Here is a 16,839-nt window from a genome sequence, read left to right on the forward strand (position 1 = left end):
TGTGGGCTGCAGGGGCTGGTTACCCCTTCCCTTGGGTTATCAGATGTCCTGCTCCTCCCAGGGCCCCACTGGGAGGGACTAGGTCCTTGTCTCCTGGAGCCCCAGACCCTCCCCTTTCCACTGCATCCGTTTCACTGTGCAGGGATCAGTCCCTTGAAGGCTGCCCAGCCCAATGCACAGGGAACTCGCTCCTGGAGGACAATGGTATTCCCTCTTTGCTAACAGAAAACCCCCTTGGCTAAGCGCAGCACAGACGGCAGTGCCCCGGGGATCTGAGCTCTGGGGAAGTCCAGGCCCCGCGGAGCCTGATGGACCCACGCATCCAACCGGGGGAGCCCTCCTTCCATCTGTCTCGGCACCTCCTCGGTGATGGCATCCCTGTGTTTGTGTTGCAGACTCCACTGGGACACCTTAAAGCCTCAGCCTGGGACTGGAAGAGTCCAAACGTTTCCATCTTGACCAGGAAACAAGATCGACCTCACTCTTCATCTATTACGAGCCAACTTTAGTATAAGTTTGGTTCTTTATTGTCTAGATTTAGTATTAAATTCTCATACATGTTTACTACTTGGTATGCAAAATTTGTGTATTAAATAATCCTTATCTATCTATTTGCTTTTAAACTAGTTTTCGGTAAAATAAACACATGTATAGGAGAGCCCCTTAAGCAGAGGTAGAACTTAATGCACTGGCGTCAGGCAGTCACCCTAGTGTCCACCACCAGGATCACCCCCTGTCCTGTCACCCGCATCAGTCCTGTCTGAAGAAGGGGACTGTGGATTTAGTCCTGACCATCTGCCCTCAGGCCAGTTACTTTCCAGGGATTCTGTGGCCTCACGTCGGTTTGTACCTTTGACCATGGGACTCTGTCACGCTCCCTCTTTCAGGATGACGTGGATGGCCGGGCCTTGCATGCCCAGACCCTGGCTGCTGGAACATCCCTAACTCACCCTCTCTCCTCGTGTCTCTAACATGTTTCTTTACATCCTGTGCCTGGAGTTGGTATTTTTAAGCCATAGAGTGACACCGAATGGGACACAGATAAAACTGTAAAAGCAATTTTAATAAAGTACACTTTGATTGCAAAGCAAGTGTGTTTTGTGTTAATGGATCCCTTGGGAGGATAAAGAATGGCATACCCAAGTATGGAAGGCAGAGATAGGAAACATGAGAGAAGGCATGAACGTGCAGATTTCTCGGCAAAGGCCAAGAGAAACATTTCTTTGTCCACAGAAGGAAGATGTGGTGCTGCAGAATTGGGTGGCAAGAGTATTTTCTCTATTCCAAAATCTGAGCGTGAATGAATCCCAAGGTTAACACTTTTCCCTTCTCCACAGTGCGTTGTCACACCTTTCTATTGTCCACACATGCTCGTGCTGTGCTCTCCCTGCCTTGTGGACTCCAGGTTCTGCATGATCAGGGTTGCTCCTGAAACAACAGAGAGAAAGAAAGCCCAGCTGTCTTTGCCTTGGCTTCCCAACCCCCTCGGGCTCTCCTGGACCTCCTGGCATTCCGTGTCTAAAGATTCTCCTTGTGGGAAGCTGAGTCCTGGTCATTCAGATGGGACGTGGGACGGCCGAGCTGGGTTCACCCCTGGGAACAGACCTTGCGCGCTTCCCCAGGTTGTAACGCGCATCCTGGCCCCAACCCCACCTACCCCCATGCTCCAGTGCTTCTACTGGGTGACCACAAAAAGAGGAGGCTTTTCCTCCAGTCCACCAGCATCAAGAACAGAAGAGACAGAGACCGAAAGGAAGAGAGACAGAGAGAGAGACAGGGCGGAGCATAAAACGGGGAGAAAGGGGAAAGAAAAGAGAAAGACACCAAAAGAATTCAGAGAGAAAGAAGAGAGACAGTTGACGTAGCGGCCTTAACAGCGGGCTCAAGTCACGTCTAGTGACCAAAGCTGTCACAGCTCTGAGCTATTCAAGGTGATTTTCGTCCTGGTGAAGCATCTCCCCTGCAGAAGCCATTCTGAAGTTGGCAGAGGGGTTGAGGGGCCCACAGCTCCTGGGGTCCCTGCCAGGCCAATTAGGTCAGGTTCTCACCCAGATTTCCAGAGATACTCACCCAGCGTCTGATGGGGACACATTCCATCCAAAAAGATGTGCTCCCAAGCCACGCTGCCTGAAGAGCCCCAAGAAGGGAACCAAGACACCTGCCTTTCATGTTCTGAAGGCTGGGAACCAGACAGCTATCAGCAGGATACTCCTAGGGTGGACTGCCCTAATGCAGTCGGGGCAAGGCAGGAAGCATGGCTGAGAGCTAAAAGAAGAGCTGTTGGCTGAAGCAAAAGGAAACTCCAATAAGGTGTGAAGTACAGTGATAGAGCCCCAGGCCCCGAGATCAACAGAGACCGGACGTACGGAGTTCCCTCTGCCTCCCACAGCAGAACCTTGGTCTGCACTGGCCTGGGGCACCTGCCGGTGTGAGGTACCTGCTCCTCTCAGTGCCCTGAAATGAATGCCAGTTGCAAAGTCGGCCGGGGCTCTCACCCCACCTGACACCACCCTACACCCTGAAATCAGCAACCCCGCTTTTTAAGTCAAGTGAGCAGGCTTTGAATCATCAGCACCCTTCAGACCTGGGACCCAGACTGAAATCAAGGACCACCCAGCTTGTATCCACATGACCTGGATTCAGGTAGCTTCCTTCTAACGAGGATGCCACAGAGGAGGAAGAGGCTCAGATGGAGAAGGAAGAAGGAGAGTGTGGAGCTCTCTGGAGAGAAAGGGCACAGGGATGAGCACAGCCTGCCCCAAAGTACTACCACACAGATACACTGCGCTCACGACCAGAAGCCAAACTCCACGCCAGCCTGATTTGAGAAAGCTGCACAGCCAGGATTCAAGCCAGGTACATCTGGACCAAGAATGCTGCCTCCAAACCATCGAAGGGCACTCAGAGCCCCCAGACAGCCTGCCCAACTCTCTAGCCACTGGGCCGCCCAACCAGACAGGAATCGAACCTCAGGTGTGAAAGTGGAACTATGTCCCCTCTCTGAGTTGAGGTAAAGTGAGCCAGAGGTTCAGAGGCTCCATGTACCCAGGTGCAAGGCCCTGGGCACCTCCAAGGGGTTCAACCAACCTGTCTCCAACCCCATCTCTGAGCCTGAAGGCGCAGCCAGCAAGCTGCAGAGGGTCTCTGCTGGTGTCTGGCACTATCTGGTGGCCATGTGCTCTGACACCAACGCTCTGCTTTTCCTACTGTTTCCTAATACAGCCCCCCTGTCCCACTGGCCTGGGGCACTTGCCAGTGTGACTTCCTTCACCCTCTCCCTCTCGGTGCACTGAAAGGCATTGCAGTCGGGGATAAGCCTATGTCAAAGTTTCCCAGGACTCTCTCCCCACTCGACACCACCCCACTCCCTGAAATCAGTGACCCTGCCTTTTTTTTTTTTTTTAATTTTTTAATGCAGTGCCTGTGGCATATGGAGGTTCCCAGGCCAGGGGTTGAATCAGAGCCATAGCCACTGGCCTATGCCACAGCCACCGAAATGCCAGATCCAAAACACATCTGCGACCAACAGCACAGCTCATGGCAATGCAGGATCTTTAACCCACTGATGGAGGCCAGGGATTGAACCTGCACCCTCATAGATACTAGTCAAATTTGTTTCTGCTGAGCCACAACAGGAACTTCCCAGGAATATGTTTTTAAAAGCAGCGTATGCACTAGAAAAGAGAGATAGCCGTGCAAAAATATCGATACGATCCTCTTTATAGATGGTGTGCTGGCCTCCCATGAGCCTCAGCAGGAATGTCACGTTTGCTGAAGAAAAGAGCTCAATGAGGCTTCTGTGCTGGTACCTGATCCTCCTAAGGCTCCATAGTTTTGAAACCAAAACACCTCTAACTCAAACCCAGCCTAACTAAACCCTGATTGGGACTTGGACCCACCGTTTTTCAATCAGAATCACTCACCTGGTGTCTGGACTTACTGAGGCTCAGGTTCTTTGTGATTCAGCACAGAGGGAATTCAGCAAGAGACAAAGGGATAGGCAAGAAGTAGATTTAGTAAGATAGGACACTTGTGAGAGATACAAGCAGGCAGGCAGGCAAGGAGGCTCCGCCCCAAGGATGAGGGGGGCTACAGTTTTATTATCCGCGGGGAGGGAGAAAAGACTGCTGTCTCCTCATTCTTTGAGTAGACCTCAGGCTGACATCACTAGCTCCTCCTTCATATTGGGTAAGAGTGTATTTGAGCCTATGAGGTCAAACTAGGACTGTCACAGCCCTTATTCAAATCAGCAGAAGGGTGGTGACAGATGCTAGAATATGTTGAATCACCTCAGGTGTCCATAAAATAAGGGTCTCTGGCTGTGGGATGTCATCTTTCCCTTACTTCCTGTCCTTGGTCCTGGGGATCATTATTTTGCTGAACTTGGACACAGGCCTCATTTTTTTTTTTTTTTTTGTCTTTTTGCCTTTTCCAGGGCTGCTCCTACGGTGTATGGAAGTTCCCAGGCTAGGGGTCCAATCAGAGCGGTAGCCACTGGCCTACGCCAGAGCCACAGCAACACAGGATTCGAGCCTCATCTGTAGCCTACACCACAGCTCACAGCAACGCTGGATCCTTAACCCACTGAGCAAGGCCAGGGATCGAACCTACAACCTCATGGTTCCTAGTCAGATTCATTAACCACTGTGCCACGGTGGGAACTCCAGAACGCAGGCTTCATTTTATCGTTCCCTTAATGACCTGAGGCACATCTCATGCTGTTATTTATGGTTTTAGACTTAAGCAAGGCTGCTTTGTTCCATGACCTTCTGATGGCTTTGTCAAGTGGTTATTAACTACCCAAGGTCTCCCAAAGTGCTCTAGGTTTCCCTCTCTATTTATGGTCCACTTCTGGGATTTCTACAGCTGCCTGTGTAATTCTCCAACTCTATCCCTATCTTTTTCAGTGTTGAAGGGTGAAGAGCTGTTTGGCTTTTGCCAGTTGGCAGTGAGCTGTGGTGTAGGTCGCAGAAGTGGCTCAGATCCTGTGTTGCTGTGGCTGTGGTGTAGGCCGACAGCTCCAGCTCCAATTCGACTCCTAGCCTGGGAAACTCCACGTGCCACGGGTGCGGCTCTAAAAAGACAAAAACATTTTTTTGCAAAAGATATTTTGAGGAGAAGATTTTATGAGCCCAGTTTCTTACATCCTCTCGTATGTGGAGAAGAGATGAAGCGAGACATCAGCTCCTTGTCGCTAAAGCAGCAACCTTCTGCCAAAATGCGTGCCTGGTTGTGTGTCTCCCCCTTGGCTAAAATCACATCTGTCCGGACCTCCCTCCTCCCTCTTTAGAACATTAACCTTGATCACTAGGCCAAGTGGTAGAGGAGGCACCTGAGGCAGAGGGGGAGGCAGAGTGGGGTCAGGGAGGACGAAGTGATCAATGGAGACCACGCCCCCCCCACCGTCCACCTCTCCAGGGGTCCCAAGGCACCCCTTAAACAACCTGTTCCGAAAATTTTAAAAAGGGTTCTCCGTGAGGGCAGCGCTCTCAGTAATCAGAATTGATGTCCCAACTCTGCGCAGCGCCCCCCTCTTGCACCAGCCTTGGGAAGAGCGAGAGGATGTGATGCCTGGAGCCGTCAGAGCTGTGCCTGACCAGCGACGGCCCGGCAGACCGCCCTCAGCTCCCGCTAGCCCCGGAGGCAGGGCGGCCCACGGGAGTCAGGACAGGGGAGGCAGCAACTCGGGGAAGAGCCCCTAGGCGGCGGCTCAGCAGCCTCGCGGGCGTGAGGGGCGTGGCCAGTGCGGCTGCGCGAGCTCCAGGGGCGGCGGGGCGTGGGCGGGGCTTTGGGAGCGCAGCGCTCAGCTTTGCGGGCAGCAGCGCGCGCTGCGGGAGGTCGCGGCGTCGAAGTTGGCGTCGGCGGCCCTTGCTTGGACCACCGTGGAGGCGGCGGCGGCGGCCCTTGCTTGGACCACCGTGGAGGCGGCGGTGGCGGCCCTTGCTTGGACCACCGTGGAGGCGGCGGTGGCGGCCCTTGCTTGGGCCACAGCGGAGGCGGCGGCCCCCCTTGCGTGGGCCACAACGGAGGCGGTTAGTTCCTCCGGTTCTGAGGCAGCCGCCTGAGGCGCAGGAACCCAGGACGCAGTCGGTTCCAGGCGTAGCGTATGTGCTGCGGAGGGTCATGGCTGCGAATCAGCAGAGGCCTTTCCACTCGGTGGTGTTCAGCGTGTCTGGCTTCCCCGGCGAGTTCGTGACGGAGGAGGTGGCTCGGGAGCAGGTGTCCCCCAAGCGGAGCACCCTCCTGCCCTGGGCTGTGGCGGGCAGTTGCAGGGAGAAGCTGCAGCGAGTGCTGGAGCGGTCGGCCCTGAAGCTGGGTAAAGGGGGCGCGCGCGTGGGGGGGGGAGCTCAGCCAACTGGGGTTCCCCTGCTGCCAGCGCCACTCTCTCCCCCGAGCCCCCTTCTCAGGGCGAGGGTTCTAGTCCCGTGAAATGAGCATTTCGCTCGCCCTCGTGCTCCCCAAGCCCTGCGGGAGGCCAGGAGGAGGAGAGCAGAAGCTTCAGATCTTGCCAGACCTTTGTTTCATTCCTTAAACTAAAAAAAAAAGAAAAAAGAAAAGAAAGAATCAGCTCCTTGGATTTCTCCTTTGGCAGGAGGATCCTCGCAGGGGAAATAATCAGGAACTTGAATGTCTCCCTTCTCTGCCCTGTCCCCTTCTAGAGCCCCGGGGGCTCCTGGTGGTCTTTTGGTATTTCTGTGGATACACAAGCAGAGAGAGCACTGGTGTCCCGGGATGGTTTGTGCTCTTCCTGTGCCTTGTGTTTTGGAGATGGAAGAGAAAGCTTAAGAGTTTCACTGGTAACATTGCTGTGGCATTGATTTTTTGCTGGTGAGAATTCTTCAGCAGTCCCAGTCTTCACCCAGAGCCATTTTTAGGTGTTTCTGGCTTGGCAGTTTACTTATTCTTGTTTCATTCATATGTTTTTAACTGAGTGGTCTTTGTTTATGGCAGATCCCAGTCTAAGTGCTGGGGAGAGAGGTGTGGGGAAGAGAGGGACACAGAGACCCCACCCTTGTGATGGGGGGGAGGGGGAAGGGGGGAAGGAGGAGACCTCTGATTTAGGAGTCAGTGGTCTTGAAACTTGGCTGTTAAATTTCCACCCATTGTCCCCTGGTACAGACAGATAGCCCCTGGTGGAGTGCTGGTTATCCTTTGTGTTTCTCTTTAACCTGCATCTCACTTCCTTGGAATTGCATCCAGGGTCCTGTTTATGGTGGGAATTGTCCCCTGTTTGGTTGTACAGAAGCTACCGTGTAGCCTAGACTCTCCGACAACTCTTCCTGCTGCCCCTAGGAAATACAGAATCTTGACCAAAGAGCTTTTCGGTCTGTCTTTATTTTTCCAAGAGAAGGACTTTCACTCTTAAAATAGGCTCTTGCATTTCTTTTTCCTGTTGAACACGTGTGTTGTCTAGTTATCTGTTTGTGGTGCTCAGGTCAAGTTTTGGCCGGGAGTGCACCTTGAGCCCTGAAGCCTGCCTTCCTTAGGGTATGGATTTAGTGTATTCCCATTATCTGCTTAATCGGGAACCTGCGTGTTCGTGCCTAGACGGCTTTTCACCTGAGTCCCTGTTTGCCGTGTGGAGGTTGTTCACGACCATCCTCTCTCTCACACTCTTCTTGTCAGACGTAACTGTTGAATAGTTGATGAGAATCTACTTTTCTAATATAATTCTTTGTGGAGTGGAAGTCCACGCAGTCATCGACAAAGTATCTGAACAGTTGTAAAATCTTCTCTTTGCGGCGTTTTCGCATTCCTGATGTTAGACGTCCTTTGAAAGGTTAGTGGTGGTTTTTGTAGTCACTCTTAGCATCACCTCTGTTTCCCTCCTGGTAGTTTCCTTTTTTCTGCTAGGAACAGTTTTATCTTTCGTTTTAGAGGGAGAGTCTGCTTTCAGTATGTGCAGTAAGTTTGCCGTCACTGGTTACTAGGAAGAGAAGATTTGGGAGATTTCACTGCTATATCCGGATTTGCTTAACACAGTTTATTTCTGATTTTAGGAAGACCGACACTGCCGTCTGAAGTTGGAATGATAGTTTGTGCTGTCACTAATCCAGCCTCCCTTGATGAAATGGCTGCACAGGCAGCGGTGATCCTCAATTGTGTCAGACCAGTAAGTAATCAGCACTTCTTTGTATTGGAACAAGGAATCTGTTCATGTCTAGCAGAATGTGGTAGTTCCTGTTCCAGAGAAGCACAAGGGCAGGGGGCAGAAGACCTGATTCAGGGCCTTAACTCCACTTGGGACGTGTTTCCCTCTCATAAGGAGCACATGGATATAAGCAAAGTCTCCTGAGAGCGAGAGAGACTCCAGGGGTGTGCTGGTTGAATTTAATGGTGACAGCTGTAACGGCCAAACTTTGTTTTTTTGTACTGCATGCCCCTTAAGTAAAACAATTTGACTCTGTGCCCCGAATATACTTTTTATTTGTCTTTACATTACATTTGGGATTACTGTACCAGGACAGATGTTAAGTACATGTACAAAGAAAGAGATTCAAAAAGGAGTCATTCCTTGATTCGGTGTTTATTGGTTGTTACCCGTATATGGCCGTAGTCTGGAGGCGTCATGGGAATAAAACAAAATCGCTCGTGGAGCTTGCTATCTGTTGAGGGAGACCAGTAAGGTTATGACAGTTGGTAAATGACCAGTGCTCTGAACTCTAGAACAGGGAGAGCAGATAAGGAGATGGGCACATCAGTCTCTTGTTAGACGGGTGGCCCGGGAAGGTCTGTGTGAAGTCCTGAGTTTATACCGGGAGCCACAGGTAAGGCAGCCTCACCGGTCAGCAGATCTGGAGATAGAGGTTGAAAGTCCTCGGGAGACCTGTTGGAGTTGAAATGGAGGGAGCAGGTAAGAATTTCCAGGGAGAAGGGTGGGCGGCGGCTGTGGGGGCAGTTGTCCACGTCAGAATCCCCCGTGAGGCTCCTGGAACACGCAGGTGTCTGGAGTCTCCCCCAGCCAAGGTTTGACTGGAGGGGGTTGGGGTGGGACTGAGTAACCGGCATGTTGAACGAGCGGCCCAGGTGATTCGAACCCAGTGGACTCCTGACCAGCCTGAGATATTTGGAGGTAGAATAACCAAGAGAAAGGCCAAAATCTCTCAATGCGTTTCAGACGGTGATGTGTCAAAATCACCGGATCTGATCCATTGAGTACACAAAGAAAATAGAGCTTTGACTTGTATTCATTTTAATCGCAACTGTATTTCCATTTTATGTGTTTAACCTGTGTGTCGTATCAGTAGAGTCGTTCATGTAAGTGGTTTGTAAACCGATTCACATAGCTGGTAGATGAGGGAATTAGGATGTGGACTTGGGTCTTACTGCCTTGAAAGCCCTTGTTTGTTCCTTGGCACTGCATTGCTTCAGCAGTTTGACGTGGTTGGTCGAGGAGGGCCCAGAACTGAAACACATCTGCTCTTCTTGAGGAGGAGGAGGAGGCTATGGAGTCAGGTGGAGAAGAGGCTGTTTGGCCTCCTGGAAAGGGTCCTTGCAGTGCCCTTTCTTTTCTTTGCAGTGTCCCTGTACTTGTTGGTTTCTTTTTTTTTTTTTTTTTTTTTTTTTTTTTTGCTTTTTTGTTTCGGGTTGCCCCTGCATGTGGAAGTTCCCAGACCAGGGGTCGAATTGGAGTTGCAACTGCCGGCACAGCAATGCTGGCTCCTTAACCCGCAGCCTCTTCTCTCCCAGTCGGATTTGTTAACCACTGAGCTAGTACAGGAACTCCCCTTTTAGCTGTTTCTTTTGAAGGCTAGAGGAAACGGATGATCTTCTTTCTCCATCTTATGCTTTGAGGAGTGAGAGAAGCAGAGGAGTTTGTGCTACTCCTTACCCTGCCTTCACAAAGGGAAAAAATGTCTCCTGTTTCCTTTGAAATGGGACCAACTCTCATATGTTAACTATTATATAGTAACTTTTTATTTCTTTTTTTTGGAGATTATAGCCTATCTTTTTATATATATATATATTGTTTTATAAGTTTATTTATTTATTTTATTTTACTTTTTTTTTTGGTCTTTTTTTTTTTTTTTTTTTTTTTTTTGCTATTTCTTGGGCTACTCCTGTGGCATATGGAGGTTCCCAGGCTAGGGGTCTAATTGGAGCTGTAGCCACCGGCCTGCGCCAGAGCCACAGCAACTCGGGATCCGAGCCGCGTCTGCAACCTACACCACAGCTCATGGCAACGCCGGATCGTTAACCCACTGAGCGAGGCCAGAGATCGAACCTGCAACCTCATGGTTCCTAGTCAGATTCGTTAACCACTGCGCCACGACGGGAACTCCCCTTTCTTTCTTTCTTTTTTTTTTTTTTATTTTCCCACTGTACAGCAAGGGGGTCAGGTTATCCTTACATGTATACATTACAATTACATTCTTCCCCCAGCCTTTCTTCTGTTCCAACATGAGTATCTAGACAAAGTTCTCAATGCTATTCAGCAGGATCTCCACAAGACAAGAAACAGTACCAGCTTAAAGAAGTGAACATCTCCTAAGGTAAACATATTTGTGAAAGGGGAAAAAAGGAAGAAATCGAGGATAATACTACTCCTGAGGGTGGAAACTTGAGCTCATTCCTTCCTACCTGTGTCATGCATTATTAGGAGTCAGATTCTGTCTAGGCCACCTGCATAGCATCTTGATAGATAGGAATCCTTTCTTCCAGCCACAATTCCAGTAACTACTACTTTTTGCTTCTAGTTAGTGTTTGTGGCATTAATAGCTAGGGAGCTTCCCAGGAGTAGAAAGCTCCTTAGCAAGAGTCTTCTTCAAAATTGAAGGTCTGAATAGCAGCATTGACAACCTCACAAAACTCCAGAGGCTTCTCCAGTAAATTCTAGCAATCATGTAAGAAATAATACCCACCCAACAAAACACTCTTTCAAAATGAGAAAATACTTGCTAATTCATTTTATGAAAACAATACTGATCTGTAGACCTGACACATCCTAATCAGAATTCCAGCAACTTTAGAAATTGACAGGCTGATTTTATTTTTAAAATTTTATTTATTTTTGCTTTTTAGGGCCACACCCACAGCAGATGGAAGTTCCCAGGCTAGGGATCCAGTTGGAGCCGCAGCTACTGGCCTACACACAGCTCACAGCAACACAGGCTCCTTAACCTACTGAGTGAGGCCAGGGATCGTACCCAAGTCTCATGGATCCTAGTCAGGTTCATTACCACTGAGCCACAATGGGAACTCCGACAAGCTGATTTAAAAATGTTTGGAGGGAGTTCCCGTCGTGGTGCAGTGGTTAACGAATCCGACTAGGAAGCATGAGGTTGGAGGTTCGGCCCCTGCCCTTGCTCAGTGGGTTAACGATCCGGCGTTGCCGTGAGCTGTGGGGTAGGTTGCAGACGCGGCTCGGATCCCACGTTGCTGTGGCTCTGGTGTAGGCCGGTGGCTACAGCTCCGATTCAACCCCTAGCCTGGGACCCTCCATATGCCGCGGGAGCGGCCCAAGAAATAGCAACAACAACAACAACAACAACAATGTTTGGAGATGCATGTGACCTAGAAGATAGCTATTGAACTTATCAGAACAAAACTGGAGGACTTGTACTTCTTGATTTCAAGACTGAAGGCTGCCATAGTCAAACTGTGGTGTGGCAAAAGGAAATCCATGTGCATGTGTTCACGTGATCTACAAAGGTGCCAGGGCAGTTCAAAGGGGAAAAAGAAGTCTTCAGCAAATAATGCTGGGACAACTCTGTATCCCACTGGGAAATAAAATTAACTTAGACCTTTGCCTCACACAACACAAAAAATTAACTTGAAATTAATGGATCTAAACATAAAAGCCAAAACTGTAAAACTTGAGAAACAAGATAGGAGAAAATTTTTGCAGTTTGAATAAGCAAAGGTTTCTTAGAACACAAAATACTCAAACCATAAAAGAAAAGGCTGATGAGCTGGACTTAAAAAACCCATGGTTGGAGGTTGCTGTGCTGTGCAGTGGATTAAGGATCCTGCATTGCCACAGCTGTGGAGTAAGTTGCAACTGTGTTTCAGGTTTGATCCCTGGCGGGGAACTTCCACATGCCACAGGAATGGCCAGAAAAACAATGATAAAAACATGTGCTCTTTGAACATTGTTAGGAAAATGAAAAAGCAATCTGAAGATTCCAGTGGGAGATTCACAATACTTTTATCTAGTAAAAGCCTTGTATTCAGAATATGTAAGGATATCATGCAACTTAATATTATGACAACCCATTTAAAAACTTTGAACACCCCTTTCAAAAATATGCATACAGATGGCTAATGGGCACATGAAAAAATGCTGAATATCATTAGTCATTGAGAAGCAGACAGAACTATGAGGTACCATCACAAACCTGCTAGAATGATTAAAGTCTAAAAGACTGACACCACCCCAAGAATGCAGAGGTGGTTCAGCCTAAGAAAATCAATGTGGAGCTTCCATCGTGGCTCAGCAGAAGCGAATCTGACTGGTATCCATGAGGACAATGTAAAATCAATGTAATACATCACAGTAATAGAATAAAGGGGGGGGGGAACTACATGATTATCCCAACTGATGCAGAAAAAAAAATTGGCAAAATCCAACATTCTTTAATGATAAAAACTCAATAAACTAGGAACAGAGGGGAACTTCCTCAGCATGTTAAAGGGCATTGGTGAAAAATCCACAGCTAATATGGTGAAAGACTAACCTTTCCCACCAAGATCAGGGACAAGACTATGCTCACACCACTTACTCAACGTAGTACTGGGAGTTCTAGCCAGAACAATTAGACCAAAAAAAGGTTACACCAGCAAAGTAGCAGCATGTAAGAGCAACCCATAAAAATCCGTTGTGTTTCTGTGTACCAGCAATTAACATTATAGAAAGAAAATTAAGATAGCAATTTCATTTGCAGTAGATTCTGAAAGAATAAAATACCTAGGAATAAGTTTAACCAAGGAGAAGCCTTGTATACGGAAAACTACAAACACTGATAAAAGAAATTAAAGAATGTCTAAACAAATGGAAAGGAACCTTGCATTTATAGATAGAAAGACAACGTTGTTGTCAATAATACCTGAAAGATCTACAGATTTAATGCAATCCTTATTGAAATTTCAAGACGCTTTTTTTTTTTTTACACAAATGAAAAAGCCAATTAACAAATTTATATGGTATTGCAAGGGGACACAAATAGCCAAAATCTTGAATAAAGACAGACAAAATTGGAGTACTCACATTTCCCAATTTCAAAACATACTGCAAAGCTTCAGTAATCAAAACAGTGTGATGCTTTGCAGTATTGTCTAAAGTCTGGGATAATTATGCTTCCTGCTTTGTCCTTTTTCCTCAGGATGGCTTTGGCAATTCTGGATCTTTGATGGTTCCATATGCATTTTAGGATTTTAGGATTATTTGTTCCAGTTCTGTGAAAAATGTCATGGGAAATTTGATAGGGATTGTATTAAATCTGTATAAGAAACAGCTTGGCAGTGTCTTACAAAGTTCCGTAGACATCTCTACATGACCCAACAATTCACACCTAGTTCTTACCTAAGAAAGAGAGAGATATGTCCACACAAAAACTTTACACAAATGTTCATAGTAGCTCTGTATATAACAGCCACAAGATGGAAACACTACAGAGTTCATCACTGATTAACAATAGAGTATTATTCATCATTAAAAAAGAACAAACTATGCATGCACAAACTAACATGAATGAATCTCAAAACAACTATTCTGAGTGAAAGAACCCAGGAATGAAAGAATATATATTGTGTTTCCATTTATATTACATATATATTTTTTTGGGGGGAGGGGAGGGCCATGCCTGTGGCATGCAGAAGTTCTGGGGCCAGGGATTGAACCTGCACCATAGCAGCAGCCCGAGCCACTGACAACAGGATCCTTAACCCACTGAGCCACCAGGGAACTCTATTTATATACAATTTTAGACAATGCAGACTAATCCATAGTGACAGAAACAGACCAGTGGTTCCTTGGGGAACAAAGGATGGTGGGAGGGTGGACGGCAAAGGTCACAGGGCAACTTCTGAAATTGATAGAAAAGCTACGTAACTTGACTATGGTCATAATTTCATGGGTAAGTATATCTTTCAAAATGCATTGTACACTTCACAGTGATGCAGTTATGTATATAAATTACACCTTAATAAAATTGTTATTAAAAATAAGTTCAGTTTGTAGCTTTATGACAGTATAGGGTATTTGGAGGGGCAAGGGAATCTTTGCTATGAGAATACTTTATTCCAGTACTTCCCATCATGGCTCAGTGGAAACAACTCTGACTAGTAACCAAGAGGACGCAGGTTCAATCCCTGGCCTGCTCAGTGGGTTAAGGATCCCGCATTGCCATGAGCTGTAGTGTAGGTCACAGATGTGGCTCAGATCTGGCATAGCTGTGGCTGTGGTGTAGGCCAGCAGCTGCAGCTCTGATTTGACCCCTAGCCTGGGAACCTGTATATGCCATGGGTGCGGCCCTAAAAATATATAAATAAAAAACAAAAACAACTTTATTCACACCCAAAGCATAAGTTCCCAGGCTAGTGGTCGAGTTGGAGCTACAGCTGCTGACTTACACCACAGCAACACCAGATCTGAGCTTCATCTCCTACCTACACCACAGCTCATGGCAACACCATATCCTTAACTCACTGAGGGAGGCTAGGGATTGAACCCACATTCTCATGGATACTAGTTGGGCTCATAACCCACTGAGCCACAACAGGAACTCCCTTGCTGTTGTTTCTTAATTGGACAAAATAGGCAAGAATGTTTGATGACCCCTCATTTGTTTAAGACCTAACTACACAACTAGCTACTTATAAAGTCACTAGTTCAAAATGCGTTGATTTCAGCCCTAATTTAGTTCACAGATTCTGGACATCCTGGCTCCTTCAGAAATGTTGCAGTGTTGATTGAAACACTGTGCTTTTTTTCCTACTTGATGCAGCAGTCCAGATTTCAAACCCAATCTATTTAGATATTCTGTAAGGACAACCTGATCTCCCTCTGGCCAGAAGGCATTGATCAAAAGGGAGGTTTTGTGATTGTATTGCTTTTCTTAATTGCCTTAGATCAAAGGTCAGGAAGGAGATATGCACTTAGGGAGCAGATGAGAATGACGACAGCCTACAGTGGCTTTTTTTTTTTTCTTTTCTTCCTGTCTTTTTATAGGGCTGCACCCCCAGCATATGGAATTTTCCAGGCTAGAGGTCAAATTGGAGCTACATGCAGCTGCCAGCCTACACCACAACTCACAGCAATGCCAGATCCTTAGCCTACTGAGTGGAGGCAGGGATCGAATCCAAATCCTCATGGATACTAGTTGCATTCGTGCCCCACTGAGCCATAACAGGAACTCCAGGCATCCTTTATTTTTGTTTGCTCAATCTGCCAATCCTGACAGTGCCACAGCATAGTGCAGATACTGAGGACAAGAGGGAGAGGCTCATCAGGGTGAGAAGAGCAGAGGATGAGACGCAAGGAGCTCTGGGGTACAGCCTTCAGCACCCCTTTCTGGTTTTCCTAGGTATTCCAATACATTGGGTGTGTAAACAGAAGATAGAGCATCAGCACAGCTATGAGATCAAGTGCCTGCAGAGGGGCAGAAGGTGGCCAGAAGTTGTTGGCATGTATGGTACTCAAAACACAAAAATGAAAATTTAAGGGAGTTCCCTGGTGGCCTAGCAGGTAAGAACTCAGCATTGTCACTGCTGTGGCTCAGGTTTACTCCTGTGATTTGGAAATTTCCACAGGTGCAGCCAAAAGAAAGAGAAGGAGAGAGAGAATTCAATCAGAGCTTAGCATGTAACGCCAAAAACACAACTATAAATGTAATAAATTCATTGAGTAATAAAAAAAAAGAATGTAATGCCAAAAATTAATTCAGTACTTTACCTGAAGTGAAAAACCTTGCAAATGTGGTGATGTTTGTCCTAAAGTGACCATGACATTTGATGATCCAAATTCACAGAATTGTGTCTTAGCCTGGTATCCAGATGTCACCAGCTAATAACAGCAATATAAGAGACAGCCTCTAGTACCCGCTTTGTTTTAGCTCTTAGGTCATCCTGTTTTTATTCAGCCTTTGTTCCAGATACGTAATTGCTGGCTATACCTAGCCAAAACTCAATTACTCATTTCTTCCTCTCATGAAAAAAGATGGCATTTCCGTTCGGTGTATTCATAGGCTTAGCTTTCGAAGACTGCTTTTCACCAGCAACTGTGAGCCCCTCTGCCTTTTTGTTTTCACTCAGTGAAACCAGTTTCTCCTGATTGTCTGACCTTCTCTTCAGGACAGCAATCCCCATTTTCTGTTTAAAATGATTACTCATAAATAGAAGTACATTAGTATTAGCGGTAGCCCCAATCCATCTGGTCCCTTCCCTTCTGCGCAGATTGATAAATTGGCAAAAGGACAGGAAGGGGAGGGTGGGGAGCGGGCGAGGCGGGTCCCTGCAGAGCCACAGGCTGTGTGCTCCTTGTGCGGAGTGAGCATCTGTGTGTCCTGGGAGGCACCCTCCCAGAGCTCCCCTGGCCACTGCAGATTCTAATATTGGATGCAGTACAGGCTGTGCTTGCAAAGCAGCCTGGATTTAGCAAATAAGGATACAGAGAAACAAAAGCACTAAAAAGCAAAAAACAAACAAACAAACAAACTCCATTTGTGCAAGAGTATATGACTTGGGGTTTCTTTAATAAGATACTTGTATTTCAAAGGGCAATAAATGGATTGGGAAAACTTTTATTTACCTGCATGTCAAGAGTCCTGGGAACATTTGAGTTAAAGAGCTATGTTTTTGCAAAGCAGCCTGGATTTAGCAAATAAGGATACAGAGAAACAA

The 16,839-nt window shown here is 47.3% G+C and overlaps 1 protein-coding gene across 1 annotated transcript; it reads left to right on the forward strand.

Annotated features, from left to right (window-relative positions):
- LOC102160416 lies at positions 1,368-16,419 on the forward strand. Its single transcript, XM_021064266.1, has 4 exons — positions 1,368-1,682; positions 5,626-6,316; positions 8,001-8,113; positions 15,525-16,419. The coding sequence occupies exons 1-4, from the start codon at positions 1,368-1,370 to the stop codon at positions 15,558-15,560; spliced, it is 1,155 nt and encodes a 384-aa protein (XP_020919925.1). The 3' UTR covers positions 15,561-16,419.

The sequence above is a fragment of the Sus scrofa genome, chromosome 10 (assembly GCF_000003025.6).
Source record: "Sus scrofa isolate TJ Tabasco breed Duroc chromosome 10, Sscrofa11.1, whole genome shotgun sequence".
Taxonomy (NCBI): Eukaryota; Metazoa; Chordata; class Mammalia; order Artiodactyla; family Suidae; genus Sus; species Sus scrofa.